Source organism: Lolium perenne, chromosome 1 (assembly GCF_019359855.2).
Source record: "Lolium perenne isolate Kyuss_39 chromosome 1, Kyuss_2.0, whole genome shotgun sequence".
NCBI lineage: Eukaryota > Viridiplantae > Streptophyta > Magnoliopsida > Poales > Poaceae > Lolium > Lolium perenne.
The window spans coordinates 197,399,200-197,411,940 of record NC_067244.2 but is presented as its reverse complement, the minus strand read 5'-3'; the positions used below and the strand labels follow the sequence as shown (position 1 = coordinate 197,411,940).

The 12,741-nt window shown below is 46.0% G+C and overlaps 1 protein-coding gene across 1 annotated transcript; it reads right to left on the bottom strand.

Annotated features, from left to right (window-relative positions):
• Positions 1-2,997: 2,997 nt before the first annotated feature.
• Positions 2,998-4,460, bottom strand: LOC127310544 (uncharacterized). The gene is made up of 5 exons (XM_051341239.1): positions 4,213-4,460; positions 3,934-4,005; positions 3,673-3,816; positions 3,405-3,476; positions 2,998-3,307 (listed from the first exon to the last, which is right to left on the bottom strand). Exons 1-5 carry the CDS (start codon positions 4,431-4,433, stop codon positions 3,247-3,249), a joined length of 570 nt encoding a protein of 189 aa, XP_051197199.1. The 5' UTR covers positions 4,434-4,460; the 3' UTR covers positions 2,998-3,246.
• Between the last annotated feature and the right edge of the window lie 8,281 nt (positions 4,461-12,741).

Below are 12,741 nucleotides of genomic sequence, written 5' to 3'. Positions count from 1 at the left end.
CGTCAGCTCGATCGGACGGCCGAAAATCCAAAGCGCTGTGAGAGCTCCATGGGGGTGCAGCAATCATACCGTGGGATGCAATTTACCAATATCTCTCGTTCCCGTTGTCCATACATCTCCACTAATCACTATCTCTATCTCCATTAATATAAAAATATGAAGAGAGGCAGATTCAACACATCTCAGCCGATTCAACCACGTGGATTTGATGGTTAAGATCACTCCAATATTGAGCAGCAAACGCGTTGAGCACTGAACGCCTAATTAATTCATTCTACGCAAACTGAGCCCCGTAACCTCCCCTTTCCCCCATCGCATCATGTATGTCATGTCTCCTCCATTCGTCGTCCTTCATCCAGGTCATCACCCACAGTTAGGTTGCCGCCCTCCGCTCTCGCCTATCCACGACTGTGACTTCAGCCCGACCCCACTTCATTCCTCCACACTGGCACGACCACAGGGGATAGACCAGTCGCCGATGCCAATGTGGCATGCACATGCACTCCACCGCCGCCATTGACGATTGCCGAAGCCAGCGATTGTCCGCGCAGGGGATAGAAAACTCGGCCGCCACGGTTGCACCACGACGACGATGCAAGCAGATCTGCTACCGCCTTTGCTACCCTCACGCCGGCGAGAAAAATCAAGGGTGTGGAACTCGGCTTTGTGTTGTGCAAGTACGTTTTCTATGTATCATAACTTCTTTTTCTACATGTATTGCAGAGAATGGATTTGTTAATAATGTTTCAATCAAATATAAGTTCCAAATATGAACTTTTTTCTTGTACTTGTTTCATTATTTTTTAACTAAGACGATTTTGTTGATCTTTCCTATGTCACCATTACTTGATCTTAACAGTTCATCAGGGCGTACGTGCGCTTCAACTTGGTGGCGGTCGCGTGGATGGGACGGGACCACACGCGGATCGATCAGGAGAACTGCGAGCTGGAGGAAGCCATCATAGCGAGGGACGAGGCGGTGAAGGCATCGGCGAGGGACAGACCCCGCTACCACAACGACCTGGCGGTGGCGGAGGAGGAGGAGGATGCGCGCGCGGACGAGGGGCTGGCGCGCTTGGCGTGCATGAAGGCGACGAAGGTGGCAGCTAGGGAGGCGAGCGCGGCAGCGCTGAGAGTCCAATGGGACTCCACTCTGGGTGAGGCCATCGATAATCGCCAACGCGCACCCCGCAAGGCGCTCTTCGCCCGGAAGCGTTCCGACGATGGTGTCGGCCCTCATGTCACGCCGGTGGCTAACAGTAGGCCGCATGACTTCGAGGAACCCCGGCCATAGTAGGCTGCACGACGGCGAGTAGGTACGAACGTCGTAGTTTTAGATTAACTCGACTAACCATCTTCGTAAAGATTGTCCTTTTGCCCAATCAATAGTAATGAGATTTTTCTACTTATCTCTGTCACTGCCCGGCGGGCCTAGATACAACCAACGCGGATGTACGGCACGACTGCGCATTGTTCGCGCAAACGCAAACGCGACACATATTTGGGCACCGTTTGCGTCTCCGTGAACAACCCGATCACTACACGTCGGGCCCTTGGGCCTGGGTGCAGGTGTATTTTTTAACCGCCCGGTGGAAAGCGGTCGCTCCGCCGTCAGGCCATATCATATCCCACAATCCAAATCCAAACACATTGCATCAGCTTTTAAGTTCAACGTTTTGCGAAGAAGAGAAGGTGCTTGCAAATGCTTTTGCTGTTAACAACTTTTGTTTATTCAGAGCATGTCTAACAGGCCCCTTATAACCCGTCCACCCCGTAAAATTCCGGCGAGATACGGAGCAGGCGCGGTTTGGGCCGTCTAGCAGGCCCCGTATTCGGGCCGCCCCATTTCGGCGGAATACGGGGCCCAGGAAATCGGCCCCTCCGCCCCCTACTTATACCGGGCGCAGGTGCGAGTGAGGGGTTAACCCCTCACTCGCAACCCTAGCTCCGCCGTGCGCCGCCGCCTCCTCCTCCTGCTCCGGCGAGCAATTAGTCGCTCCCCCGCGCCGCATTCCACCCGCCGCCACCTGCATGGACTCCCGCCGCCGTAGTAGCGCCTCTCCGGCGAGCGGATCGAAGCGATCCCGCTCGCCGGACACCGTGGAGGAAGCCTGGCGGCTCAAGTGCAAGCGCTCCGCCGCAGGGAGCCGCCGTGCGGCGTGCCGGTACGCCGGCGCGCTGTACGTGCCGGATCCGCTCCGGGAGTACGCCGCGGGTGGGCGGTGGTACCGGCAAGACCCGCCGCTCAAGCCGATGAGCGGCGAAGCCTTTGAGAAGTGGCTCGCCGAGTGGCAGCGCGACCGCGCGGCGAAGGCGGCATGGAGGGCGACCATCGGCAGCACCAGCGGCGGAGGAAGCGGAGGCGGCGAGGAGGAAGAGGAGGCGGCGGAGGAGGACGCGGCCTTCCGGCGTGCGGTGGCCGAATCCGAGGCGGATGCCACCGAGAAAGCTCGGGCGGAGGCAGAGGAGGAGGCGGCGGCCATCGCCGCTGTGGCGGAATTCCAGGCGAAGGAGGCTGCCGCCAGGGCGGAGGAGGAGGCTGCCGCCAGGGCAGAGGAGGAGGCTGCCGCCAGGGGGCCTTTGGTGCCATTCATCATCCTCGAGTAGCTAGGATCGCAGTAGATCGCTATGTATATGTATGATCCAGTGTATGATCAATGAATGAACTATGGTTTAATTTTCCCGGGGTTTTAATTTTTAAAAATACATGGCGAAATACGGGGTCTGCTAGACGAAATGGTTCAGCAAGACGCACTTTTGGGATACGGGGCGAAAAACTCGCGTTATACGGGGCATAGAAATAAGGGGCCTGTTAGACCTGCTCTCAGAAGTGCACAACTAGCTGTACATTGCTATCAGCTGCTAACGGTTAATTTGATCACGAGTATGTGTTCATGCATGCTGTCTCGTGCTTCAGATATCTGACTTGATCAGAGAATCATATTTCCAGTAGTACCGTGCGACAGAAACACAAAATGATATACGATCCGGCAGGCAAAAAGGAAGGCAACGCATGGATTTCATATTTTCATTATGGAGGCTGGTATTTACCTCTTGATCGTACGTACAAGAGATAGACACCCACCCTGCTGTAGCACATACACACAGACATAGTAGCTAATTAAACCTCGCACACTGAATCCAGCTAGCTAGCTAGCTACATCGACCCTCCCAGCTAGCTCTGGTAGTAACCTTGGGCGCCGATTGACGGCTCACGTACGCTGGCCGCCGCCATGTCGATCTAGTCTAGCAGCCGTCGTCGTCCTGCTGCTGGCCGGGGCCGCGCAGGCGCGGGTTGTTGGCGAAGCTGCACGGCAAACAAAATGGAGTGAGTATCGCTACAAACACCCGTGGCATTTGTCAGAAGAGAAAGCAGATTTGTACAGTAACAAACAAGTAAGCACCTGCTGGGAGGAAGGTTCTGAAACGCTCCAGATGTCGGGATGGTGCCGCAGAGGTCGTTGTTCGAGAGGTCCCTGCATGCAGGAGGAAATGGAGGCCGGGGCAATTTAGTGACGGCAGAACACCAGGGCGTCGTGCAATCAATGTGTTAGCACGGTGTAGTAGAGAAATTCAGAGTCAAAAAACGAAACTAATAAATCATAATCATATGTACCGATCATATAATTCAGATGTAATATATATGAACACTTGAGGAAATCATGAGCTTACAGGAATCTCAGCGCGGACAGCTTCCCGAGCGACGCGGGTATCGGCCCCGAGATGCTGTTGTTGGACAGGTCCAGGCTGATGAGGTTACCCAGGTTGCCGAACTCTTCCGGGATGGTTCCCTGAATATTGCTCGCCCGAACCATCCTGGGACGCCAAAAAGATCGAGTCGGTCCTAGTGGCAGGAGTAATAGACAAGGCACGAAAAGCTGGAAGCATACGAAGCAAAGAAGAGGTACATGTGGGTCAGACAGAAGTGCTCACATGTCCCGTAGCTGGTCTAGCTTGGCGAGCTCCGGCGATAGTGGACCGGACAGGTTCGAATAGCCAAGCATTCTGAGGAAACAAGCAAATCAGAATTTGCAGTGAAAATTAGACGAATGTCGACGAGGCTTCCGAGTTCCGAAAAACATAAAAACCACTAAGTTCATTCATACGCCGCCTTAAGCAGATACGATCAGTGCATGCAGACGGAAGCAAAATGCATGCAGATGATCCGAGCGGAAAAAGGGAAGCAGATGGATCAGTGCGAACAATACTTACATGTGGGTGACTCGATTGTTGGCGTCGCAGATGATGTGGAACCAGGTGCAGGGGTCCGCCAGCGTCGGGTCCCAGCTCTGCAGCACGCCGTCGGGGTCCTGCAGCCCGATCCGAAAGGCCTGGAGCGCCACGGCGTCGGGTGACAGGCCCGCCACCGCCAGGGTCGAAGCGACCGCCGCGAGCAGGACGATCGCGATAACTCCGGCCACCGCGGGCGCCATGGGTGCAGTGCAGGGCAGGGCAGGTGTTGCAAAACTTTTGCCGCGATGTGTGTTCCCTGAACTGGTGTCATGGCGGTGGTTTGGCTGGGGTTTTTAAAGGGGGCGGGCGCGGGGGAGGGTACCGCCTTGTCAGTTGTTGCTACTGCTCTACGCCGAGCTTGGGAAGCAAAATTCCACATACGCTCATCTCGTTTTGTTTTTGTTTGGCCCACTAATAGTATGGCCGTCTTCTGTAACAGTCGGTCCGCAATAGCATGGTTGTTCCAAAAAATCCACATATGTGCATCGTGCTTTCTTCGCCCACATGGTGTGTTCTAGCTAGAGGCTTCTTGCGGGAGTCTCGAGAAATGAAAATTCGAAGAAAAAAAGATGTTGTGCATGACAGTAGACGGTAGAAGATTTTTATTTTTGCCAAAACAAATATGCGGAAAAGGTGAGTTTTGGAGCATTTTGAATAAATGAGAAGTGTTAATTATGAATATGATTATTTGCATAGGTAACTCTCTGAAGTCTACTCCCTCCTCTTTTAAAATCTCGCACTAGTAGCATCTGCCATCATATTTGTTTTTTCGTGAAAATGCAAGTATTTTCAGCTCATATGCATAATAACACATTTTTCAATTTGGAATTCGAATTTTATTTTTGAACAGGGTAGATCCTAGAGGGACCTGGAAGCATTCATTTCAGAGGTGGATCAGCAATTACACATAGGACTACAAGAAATAAAGAAATTACAAACAAGTCAAAACATTTGACATTGAAGACCCTAGAAGATGAACTGAAAGTGAGATCGGGTCTAGCTCCGTCTCCACCGCTTCTACGCACCGCAGCACAGACAAGCCCCTCACCGTCAGGGACGAGACCACTTGTGGTGAGGCACCGGGAGCCTTCTGAGTTGTAGCGGAGGGGCCTCTGCATTGGCATCATAGCCTGGAGGTTAATCTTGATCTGAAATCGCCGGTCGGAGTGAACCGTCATCGATGACGAGGGTGGGAGTGGTTGCCCTTCGGCCATCTAGGACAACAACTGAAGAAGAGCCACCATGGATGCATTCTCGGGAGCAGCTTCGTCACTCCCCTGCCGTAGATCTGGCCTCCATCAGCTCAACAAAGCAAGACCTCTCCCAATCTCGCCACCATGACGAGCAGAAAGGAGAGATCTCTTACCTTGAACTCCAGCTCAGATCCGTCGGAATAACCAGCCTTATTGATGGAGCCGCCCACTGCTTCTCTTCCCACTGCATCTAGCTCCATCCTCTGGAGCATCGTGACAACAAGAAGAAGCGGAAGCCGACATCAGACCCCGCTGGAGGGATTCCATGCAGTGCTCCCAGAAACACACTGAAGACTAGCACGAAGCCGAAACAAGCTAACATTTAACTTACTGAGACTAATAATTACATTCCTAAGACCGGGGCCCATCTCCGGCCGGCTACTCCGGCTCGGAGGGTGTCGGATTGGCCCGGCACACTAGACGCGACTCTCAAACGGTGGGGAAGATAGGAGAGGTTTCGAGATGCGGTGGTCGTGGTCTTGTTTAATGAGGACGGTATTTGGAATTCAAATTAAGAATATGGCTATAAAAGGAAACCTCACAACGATGGAGAACACCTATTCCACTCCACAAAGAATATGTCCATAGCATGATATCAAGCCTTTTTCAGGCAGTAGGAACTACTCGCAATCATTTCCCTCCATTTCTTATTGTCGGTTTCGATATAGCCGCAATGAGTGGGGGTAGGACCTAGTCACCATTTTAGTCCATTTCTTAATGTCGGTTTCGATATAGCCGGATTGAGAGGTGGTAGAATCTGGCCATCATTTTAATCCATTTCTTACCACCAGTTTTGATATAGCTAGGTTGTGAGAAGTAGGAACTGGCGATCATTTCTATCCATTTCTTGGCATCGATTTCAATATAGTCCAGTTAATAGCGAGTTGTCAAATTATTCTATCTAAAAAGGGCGTATCCAGTGCTAAAAACTCTCACGCATTATTGGGTGTAGGAAAAGGTATTTCTAGGCAATCTTTTCCCTTGCTTGACACAAGTGGTGACTTTTTACTGTCAAATTATTCTATCTATTGTACTGAAATCCCAAGGCAACTTTTACGGACCGTCGGTTATCTCGTCATGTATGCCGATTGGTACCAACCGACCAGATGAATCATATCATTTTTTGTCTAGGTCACATACAGGTGGCCACCATTTGTCTAGATGATTTAGAGTCACCGGTTCGGCCATGTCTTAGTTGTCATTGTTATATGTGTGGCCATCTAAAAAGTTTATCTATTATATCTTTTTAATCACAATAATTGTGTATCTCCTATATCAAGCACCCATGTTTTTTTATGGATATTGTGGATGTAAAATTGGGCGTTGTGCCATCATGTGTTACGATATATAGAGTGTGCATTATCTGAAAATTAGTTGGCAATCTAGATCAGTCAAGAAGTGTACTTCTTTTATTAGAGTTATATGTGAGGGCAAGTTTTAGGGGGTGACTGAGAAAAAAAGATGTACAGTATTATATGTACACGTAGCGACTCTTTGACGCCTCACTTTCTCTCGTCTTAAAATTTCATTTAATGCATGGACATCTGTGTTTTATTGCTAAATGTGTACGCATAATCTGCGCATATGGATACCTAGCGGCTTTTCACGTTAGAAAAAAGAAGTCCAGTATGTACATTTTTTGTTTGATTCATTGATAGTTAGCCACCCACCTTTACCTGCCAGTCCAGTATAGCATGATTACTGGTGAGTTGTCTGTCCAGTTACATATACATTCAAGCCTAAGTAGAGTGATGTTTTTCTTGGAGCCGACATGATACTATATAGATGTAGACCAAGAATGTGTGTTGTTTGGAATAGAATTGACGATCCAGACGAGTCTTTCCTCACAAATGAGATGATAAAGATAGGTAAGCATTAACCCTTTTTACTCTTTCAACCTGATCTCACATGAGTACTATGTGTCTATGTGCTTCTCTTATGCAGCTAATCTATCGATGCACGGCTATGCTCCATTCGTGGTCACCTCTACAGCGTGTGGAGGATCGCGATCTCTTTACGGAATGTGTCTACATAATTGGACGATATGGCGAGGGATATTTTTTCAACATGGATAGCAACGTGATCTGCGGATTGGCCCTTTTACGCCTTAGGCTATTTTACTTTCGGTTTTGTGTACTCGACTAGAACTTTAGTCTGTTTTTTGTTTGCAACTTGTGGTTTGGTATGGTTGTGTGCATCTTGGATATGCAGATGCCAAGTGTAATGCTTAAATTTTAAGTAACAAAACATTCATTATCGAAAAACTGAAAACTGGCTGTTTACCTACCTCGATGTTCTCACCACCGATTTTGATGTAGCCTGGTTTTCGGTGAGTGCGTTGTACTGTTATACATGCATGGTACCAAAAATTGGGGCTAATTTGTCCCAAACCGTGGACTAAAATTATGTTGTCATGCATGGGCTATCTAGGAAGCGGAGACGGCGGTTTTCCAGCCTATCGGTATCAGATATTGCCTGAATACGGTCCAATACGTCTGGGATACATATTGACTAGTTTTTAGTTAAAAATAAAAAGTTGCATACATGTGGGATACTTCGACATCTTTGAAATGAAGTTGCAGCAGTGATGCGGTTGTGTGGTCGTCTCATTTTGACGGAGCGGTGTTGCGGTTGTGTGGGCTTGGCCCCGTAGCGAGTATGGGCGTGGCCCCGTGTGGTGTTGGCTCTGTTGTATGGTTTTAGCCCGGTTTCCCGTTAATTAACTAGGCATTTCCTCTTCTTAATTATTAGAAAAAGGCAAAGCTTTTGCCTTTGTTTCAAAAAAAAGAAAAGCTGCAGCAGTTTAAGAATAATAGGATCAACTTTAGGGTGCATTCCATGTTTTTATCACTTATGAAGAATAACATTATCTGTTTTCATTCGTCAACGGTATTTTATCCCGTGTAAATCATTACTTTTTTGTATATATACCAATGTATTCTTGTATCTATGTTTTTGAAAAATCGATGTATCGTGGTATGCATGTATCGCTTATCAGAAACGTATCCAAGTATATGTGCTTCCTAGTGGGCTTTCATGCATGACGATTGATATTGTTGGCCCATAACATGCATACTATTTGAATAAGACATGCAATTTCTACGTTAACCAATAATAATGAGCTAATTCTTCAGTGCAAATGATATGTTCTAAAAGAACAAAAAATGTTGAGCATTTCGAATAATTGAGATGTGCACACGCATATTTAGCCTTTTGAAACAACTATATTGCTACTTGATAGAGTTGATGTCCTTTGAGATTAATCCATCCATGTACATATATTTTTGTAATACATATTAACAACTTATATATTGACCTAATAGTTTGAGCAATGCAATCTGCATAATTCACCAATATAACATGGTCTTGTCAGGTGGTGTCTGGATTTTTAGAGTATTCTATTGAAATGGTAGGTTCAAAACTGTAGCTAATTTCTGAATAGATGTGCTAGGCATTTTTTGGTTTGATGAACTAGGCATATCCTTCATGGGAAAGATATTCTCGAAGAAAGTTGCATCACTCGACTCCATGATTGTACGCACATGTATGTCGGATATCTCAGATTTTACTATCAAGAATTTATAGCCGATGTTATGAAACGCATAGCCCCAAAAAACATAGTCCACTGTTTTTGGCCCAAGTTTGCGCTTCTTGGAAATTGGCACATTGACTTTCGCCAAACAACTCCAAGACCATAGATAAGAGAGTTTTAACCTTTTCTTGTTCCATTCTTCAAATAGAGTTATTTATTTGTTCTTTGTGGGAACTCGGTTTAGAACATAACACGCAGTCAATATCGCCTCTCCCACCATTTCTTGGAGAGATCCGATGTTTCTAACATGGCGTTAACCAAATCAATTAAAGTATGGTTCTTTCTTTCGGTCAACCCATTTGACTGAGGTGACTGATACGTCTCCGACGTATCGATAATTTCTTATGTTCCATGCCACATTATTGATGTTATCTACATGTTTTATGCACACTTTATGTCATATTCGTGCATTTTCTGGAACTAACCTATTAACAAGATGCCGAAGTGCCAGTTGCTGTTTTCTGCTGTTTTTGGTTTCAGAAATCCTAGTAAGGAAATATTCTCGGAATTGGACGAAATCAACGCCCAGGGGCCTATTTTGCCACGAAGCTTCCAGAAGTCCGAAGACGAAACGAAGTGGGGCCACAGGGTGCCCAAACCCTAGGGCGGCGCGGCCCCCTTGGCCGCGCCGGCCTATGGTGTGGGGCCCCTGCCCCCTCTGACTTGCCCTTCCGCCTACTTAAAGCCTCCGTGACGAAACCCCCGGTGCGAGAGCCACGATACGGAAAACCTTCCAGAGACGCCGCCAACGCCGATCCCATCTCGGGGGATCCAGGAGATCGCCTCCGGCACCCTGCCGGAGAGGGGAATCATCTCCCGGAGGACTCTACGCCGCCATGGTCGCCTCCGGTGTGATGTGTGAGTAGTCTACCCCTGGACTATGGGTCCATAGCAGTAGCTAGATGGTTGTCTTCTCCCCATTGTGCTATCATTGTCGGATCTTGTGAGCTGCCTAACATGATCAAGATCATCTATCCATAATTCTATATGTTGCGTTTGTTGGGATCCGATGAATAGAGAATACTTGTTATGTTGATTATCAAAGTTATATCTATGTGTTGTTTATGATCTTGCATGCTCTCCGTTACTAGTAGATGCTCTGGCCAAGTAGATGCTTGTAACTCCAAGAGGGAGTATTTATGCTCGATAGTGGGTTCATGCCTCGCATTGACACCTGGGACGATGTGAGAAAGTTCTAAGGTTGTGTTGTGCTGTTGCCACTAGGGATAAAACATTGATGCTATGTCTAAGGATGTAGTTGTTGATTACATTACGCACCATACTTAATGCAATTGTCTGTTGCTTTGCAACTTAATACTGGAGGGGGTTCGGATGATAACCTGAAGGTGGACTTTTTAGGCATAGATGCAGTTGGATGGCGGTCTATGTACTTTGTCGTAATGCCCAATTAAATCTCACTATACTCATCATGATATGTATGTGCATGGTCATGCCCTCTTTATTTGTCAATTGCCCAACTGTAATTTGTTCACCCAACATGTTGTTTGTCTTATGGGAGAGACACCTCTAGTGAACTGTGGACCCCGGTCCAATTCTCTTTCTTGAAATACAATCTCTTGCAATCGTTTCTACTGTTTTCTGCAAACAATCATCTTCCACACAATACGGTTAATCCTTTGTTACAGCAAGCCGGTGAGATTGACAACCTCACTGTTTCGTTGGGGCAAAGTACTTTGGTTATGTTGTGCAGGTTCCACGTTGGCACCGGAATCCCTGGTGTTGCGCCGCACTACATCCCGCCGCCATCAACCTTCAACGTGCTTCTTGGCTCCTCCTGGTTCGATAAACCTTGGTTTCTTTCTGAGGGAAAACTTGCTGCTGTGCGCATCATACCTTCCTCTTGGGGTTCCCAACGAACGTATGAGTTACACGCCATCAAGCTAGATTTCTGGCGCCGTTGCCGGGGAGATCAAGACACGCTGCAAGGTGAGTCTCCACTTCTCAATCTCTTTACTTTGTTTTTGTCTTGCTTAGTTTTATTTACTACCTTGTTTGCTGCACTAAATCAAAATACAAAAAAATTAGTTGCTAGTTTTACTTTATTTGCTATCTTGTTTACTATATCAAAAACACAAAAAAATTAGTTTACTTGCATTTACTTTATCTAGTTTGCTTTATTTACTGTTGCTAAAATGGCCAACCCTGAAAATACTAAGTTGTGTGACTTCACAACCACAAATAATAATGATTTCTTATGCACACCTATTGCTCCACCTGCTACTACAGCAGAATTCTTTGAAATTAAACCTGCTTTACTAAATCTTGTTATGCGAGAGCAATTTTCTGGTGTTAGTTCTGATGATGCTGCTGCCCATCTCAATAATTTTGTTGAACTATGTGAAATGCGAAAGTATAAAGATGTAGATGGTGATATTATTAAACTAAAATTGTTCCCTTTCTCATTAAGAGGAAGAGCTAAAGATTGGTTGCTATCTCTGCCTAAGAATAGTATTGATTCATGGACTAAATGTAAGGATGCTTTTATTGGTAGATATTATCCCCCTGCTAAAATTATATCTTTGAGGAGTAGCATAATGAATTTTAAACAATTAGATACTGAACATGTTGCTCAAGCTTGGGAAAGAATGAAATCTTTGGTTAAAAATTGCCCAACCCATGGACTGACTACTTGGATGATCATCCAAACCTTCTATGCAGGACTAAATTTTTCTTCACGGAATTTATTGGATTCAGCTGCTGGAGGTACCTTTATGTCCATCACTCTTGGTGAAGCAACAAAGCTTCTTGATAATATGATGATCAACTACTCTGAATGGCACACGGAAAGAGCTCCACAAGGTAAGAAGGTAAATTCTGTCGAAGAAACCTCTTCCTTGAGTGATAAGATTGATGCTATTATGTCTATGCTTGTGAATGATAGGACTAGTATTGATCCTAATAATGTTCCATTAGCTTCATTGGTTGCACAAGAAGAACATGTTGATGTAAACTTTATTAAAAATAGTAATTTCAACAACAATGCTTACCGGAACAATTCTAGTAACAACTATAGGCCATATCCTTATAATAATGGCAACGGCTATGGTAATTCTTATGGGAATTCTTACAACAATAATAGGAGTTCACCCCCTGGACTTGAAGCCATGCTTAAAGAATTTATTAGTACACAAACTGCTTTTAACAAATCTGTTGAAGAAAAGCTTGGGAAAATTGATATACTTGCTTCTAAAGTCGATAGTCTTGCTGCTGATGTTGATCTTTTGAAATCGAAAGTTATGCCTAATGAAAATTATCATAATAAATTTTTTACTACAGCAAATGCCATCCAAGTTAGAATTAATGAGAATATAAGATTAATGGCTGAACTGCGTGCTAGGTGGGATAGAGAAGAAAATGAAAAACTAGCTAAAGAGAAGAATGTAGCTAAAGTTTGGACTATTACCACCACTAGTAATGCTAATGCTACACATGTTGCTGCACCTCCTACAATTAATAATAAAAGAATTGGTGTTAGCAATGTTTCCACTTCTAATGCAAAGCGCGAGAAACTGCCTGAAACTGCTAAAAAAGCTACAAACCTGCTTGTGATAAAGCTGCTGAAATTTTTTCCAACATTGGGGATGATGATCCCATTGCTTTAGATTATAATGGTTTGAATTTTGATGATTGCCACATCTCTGA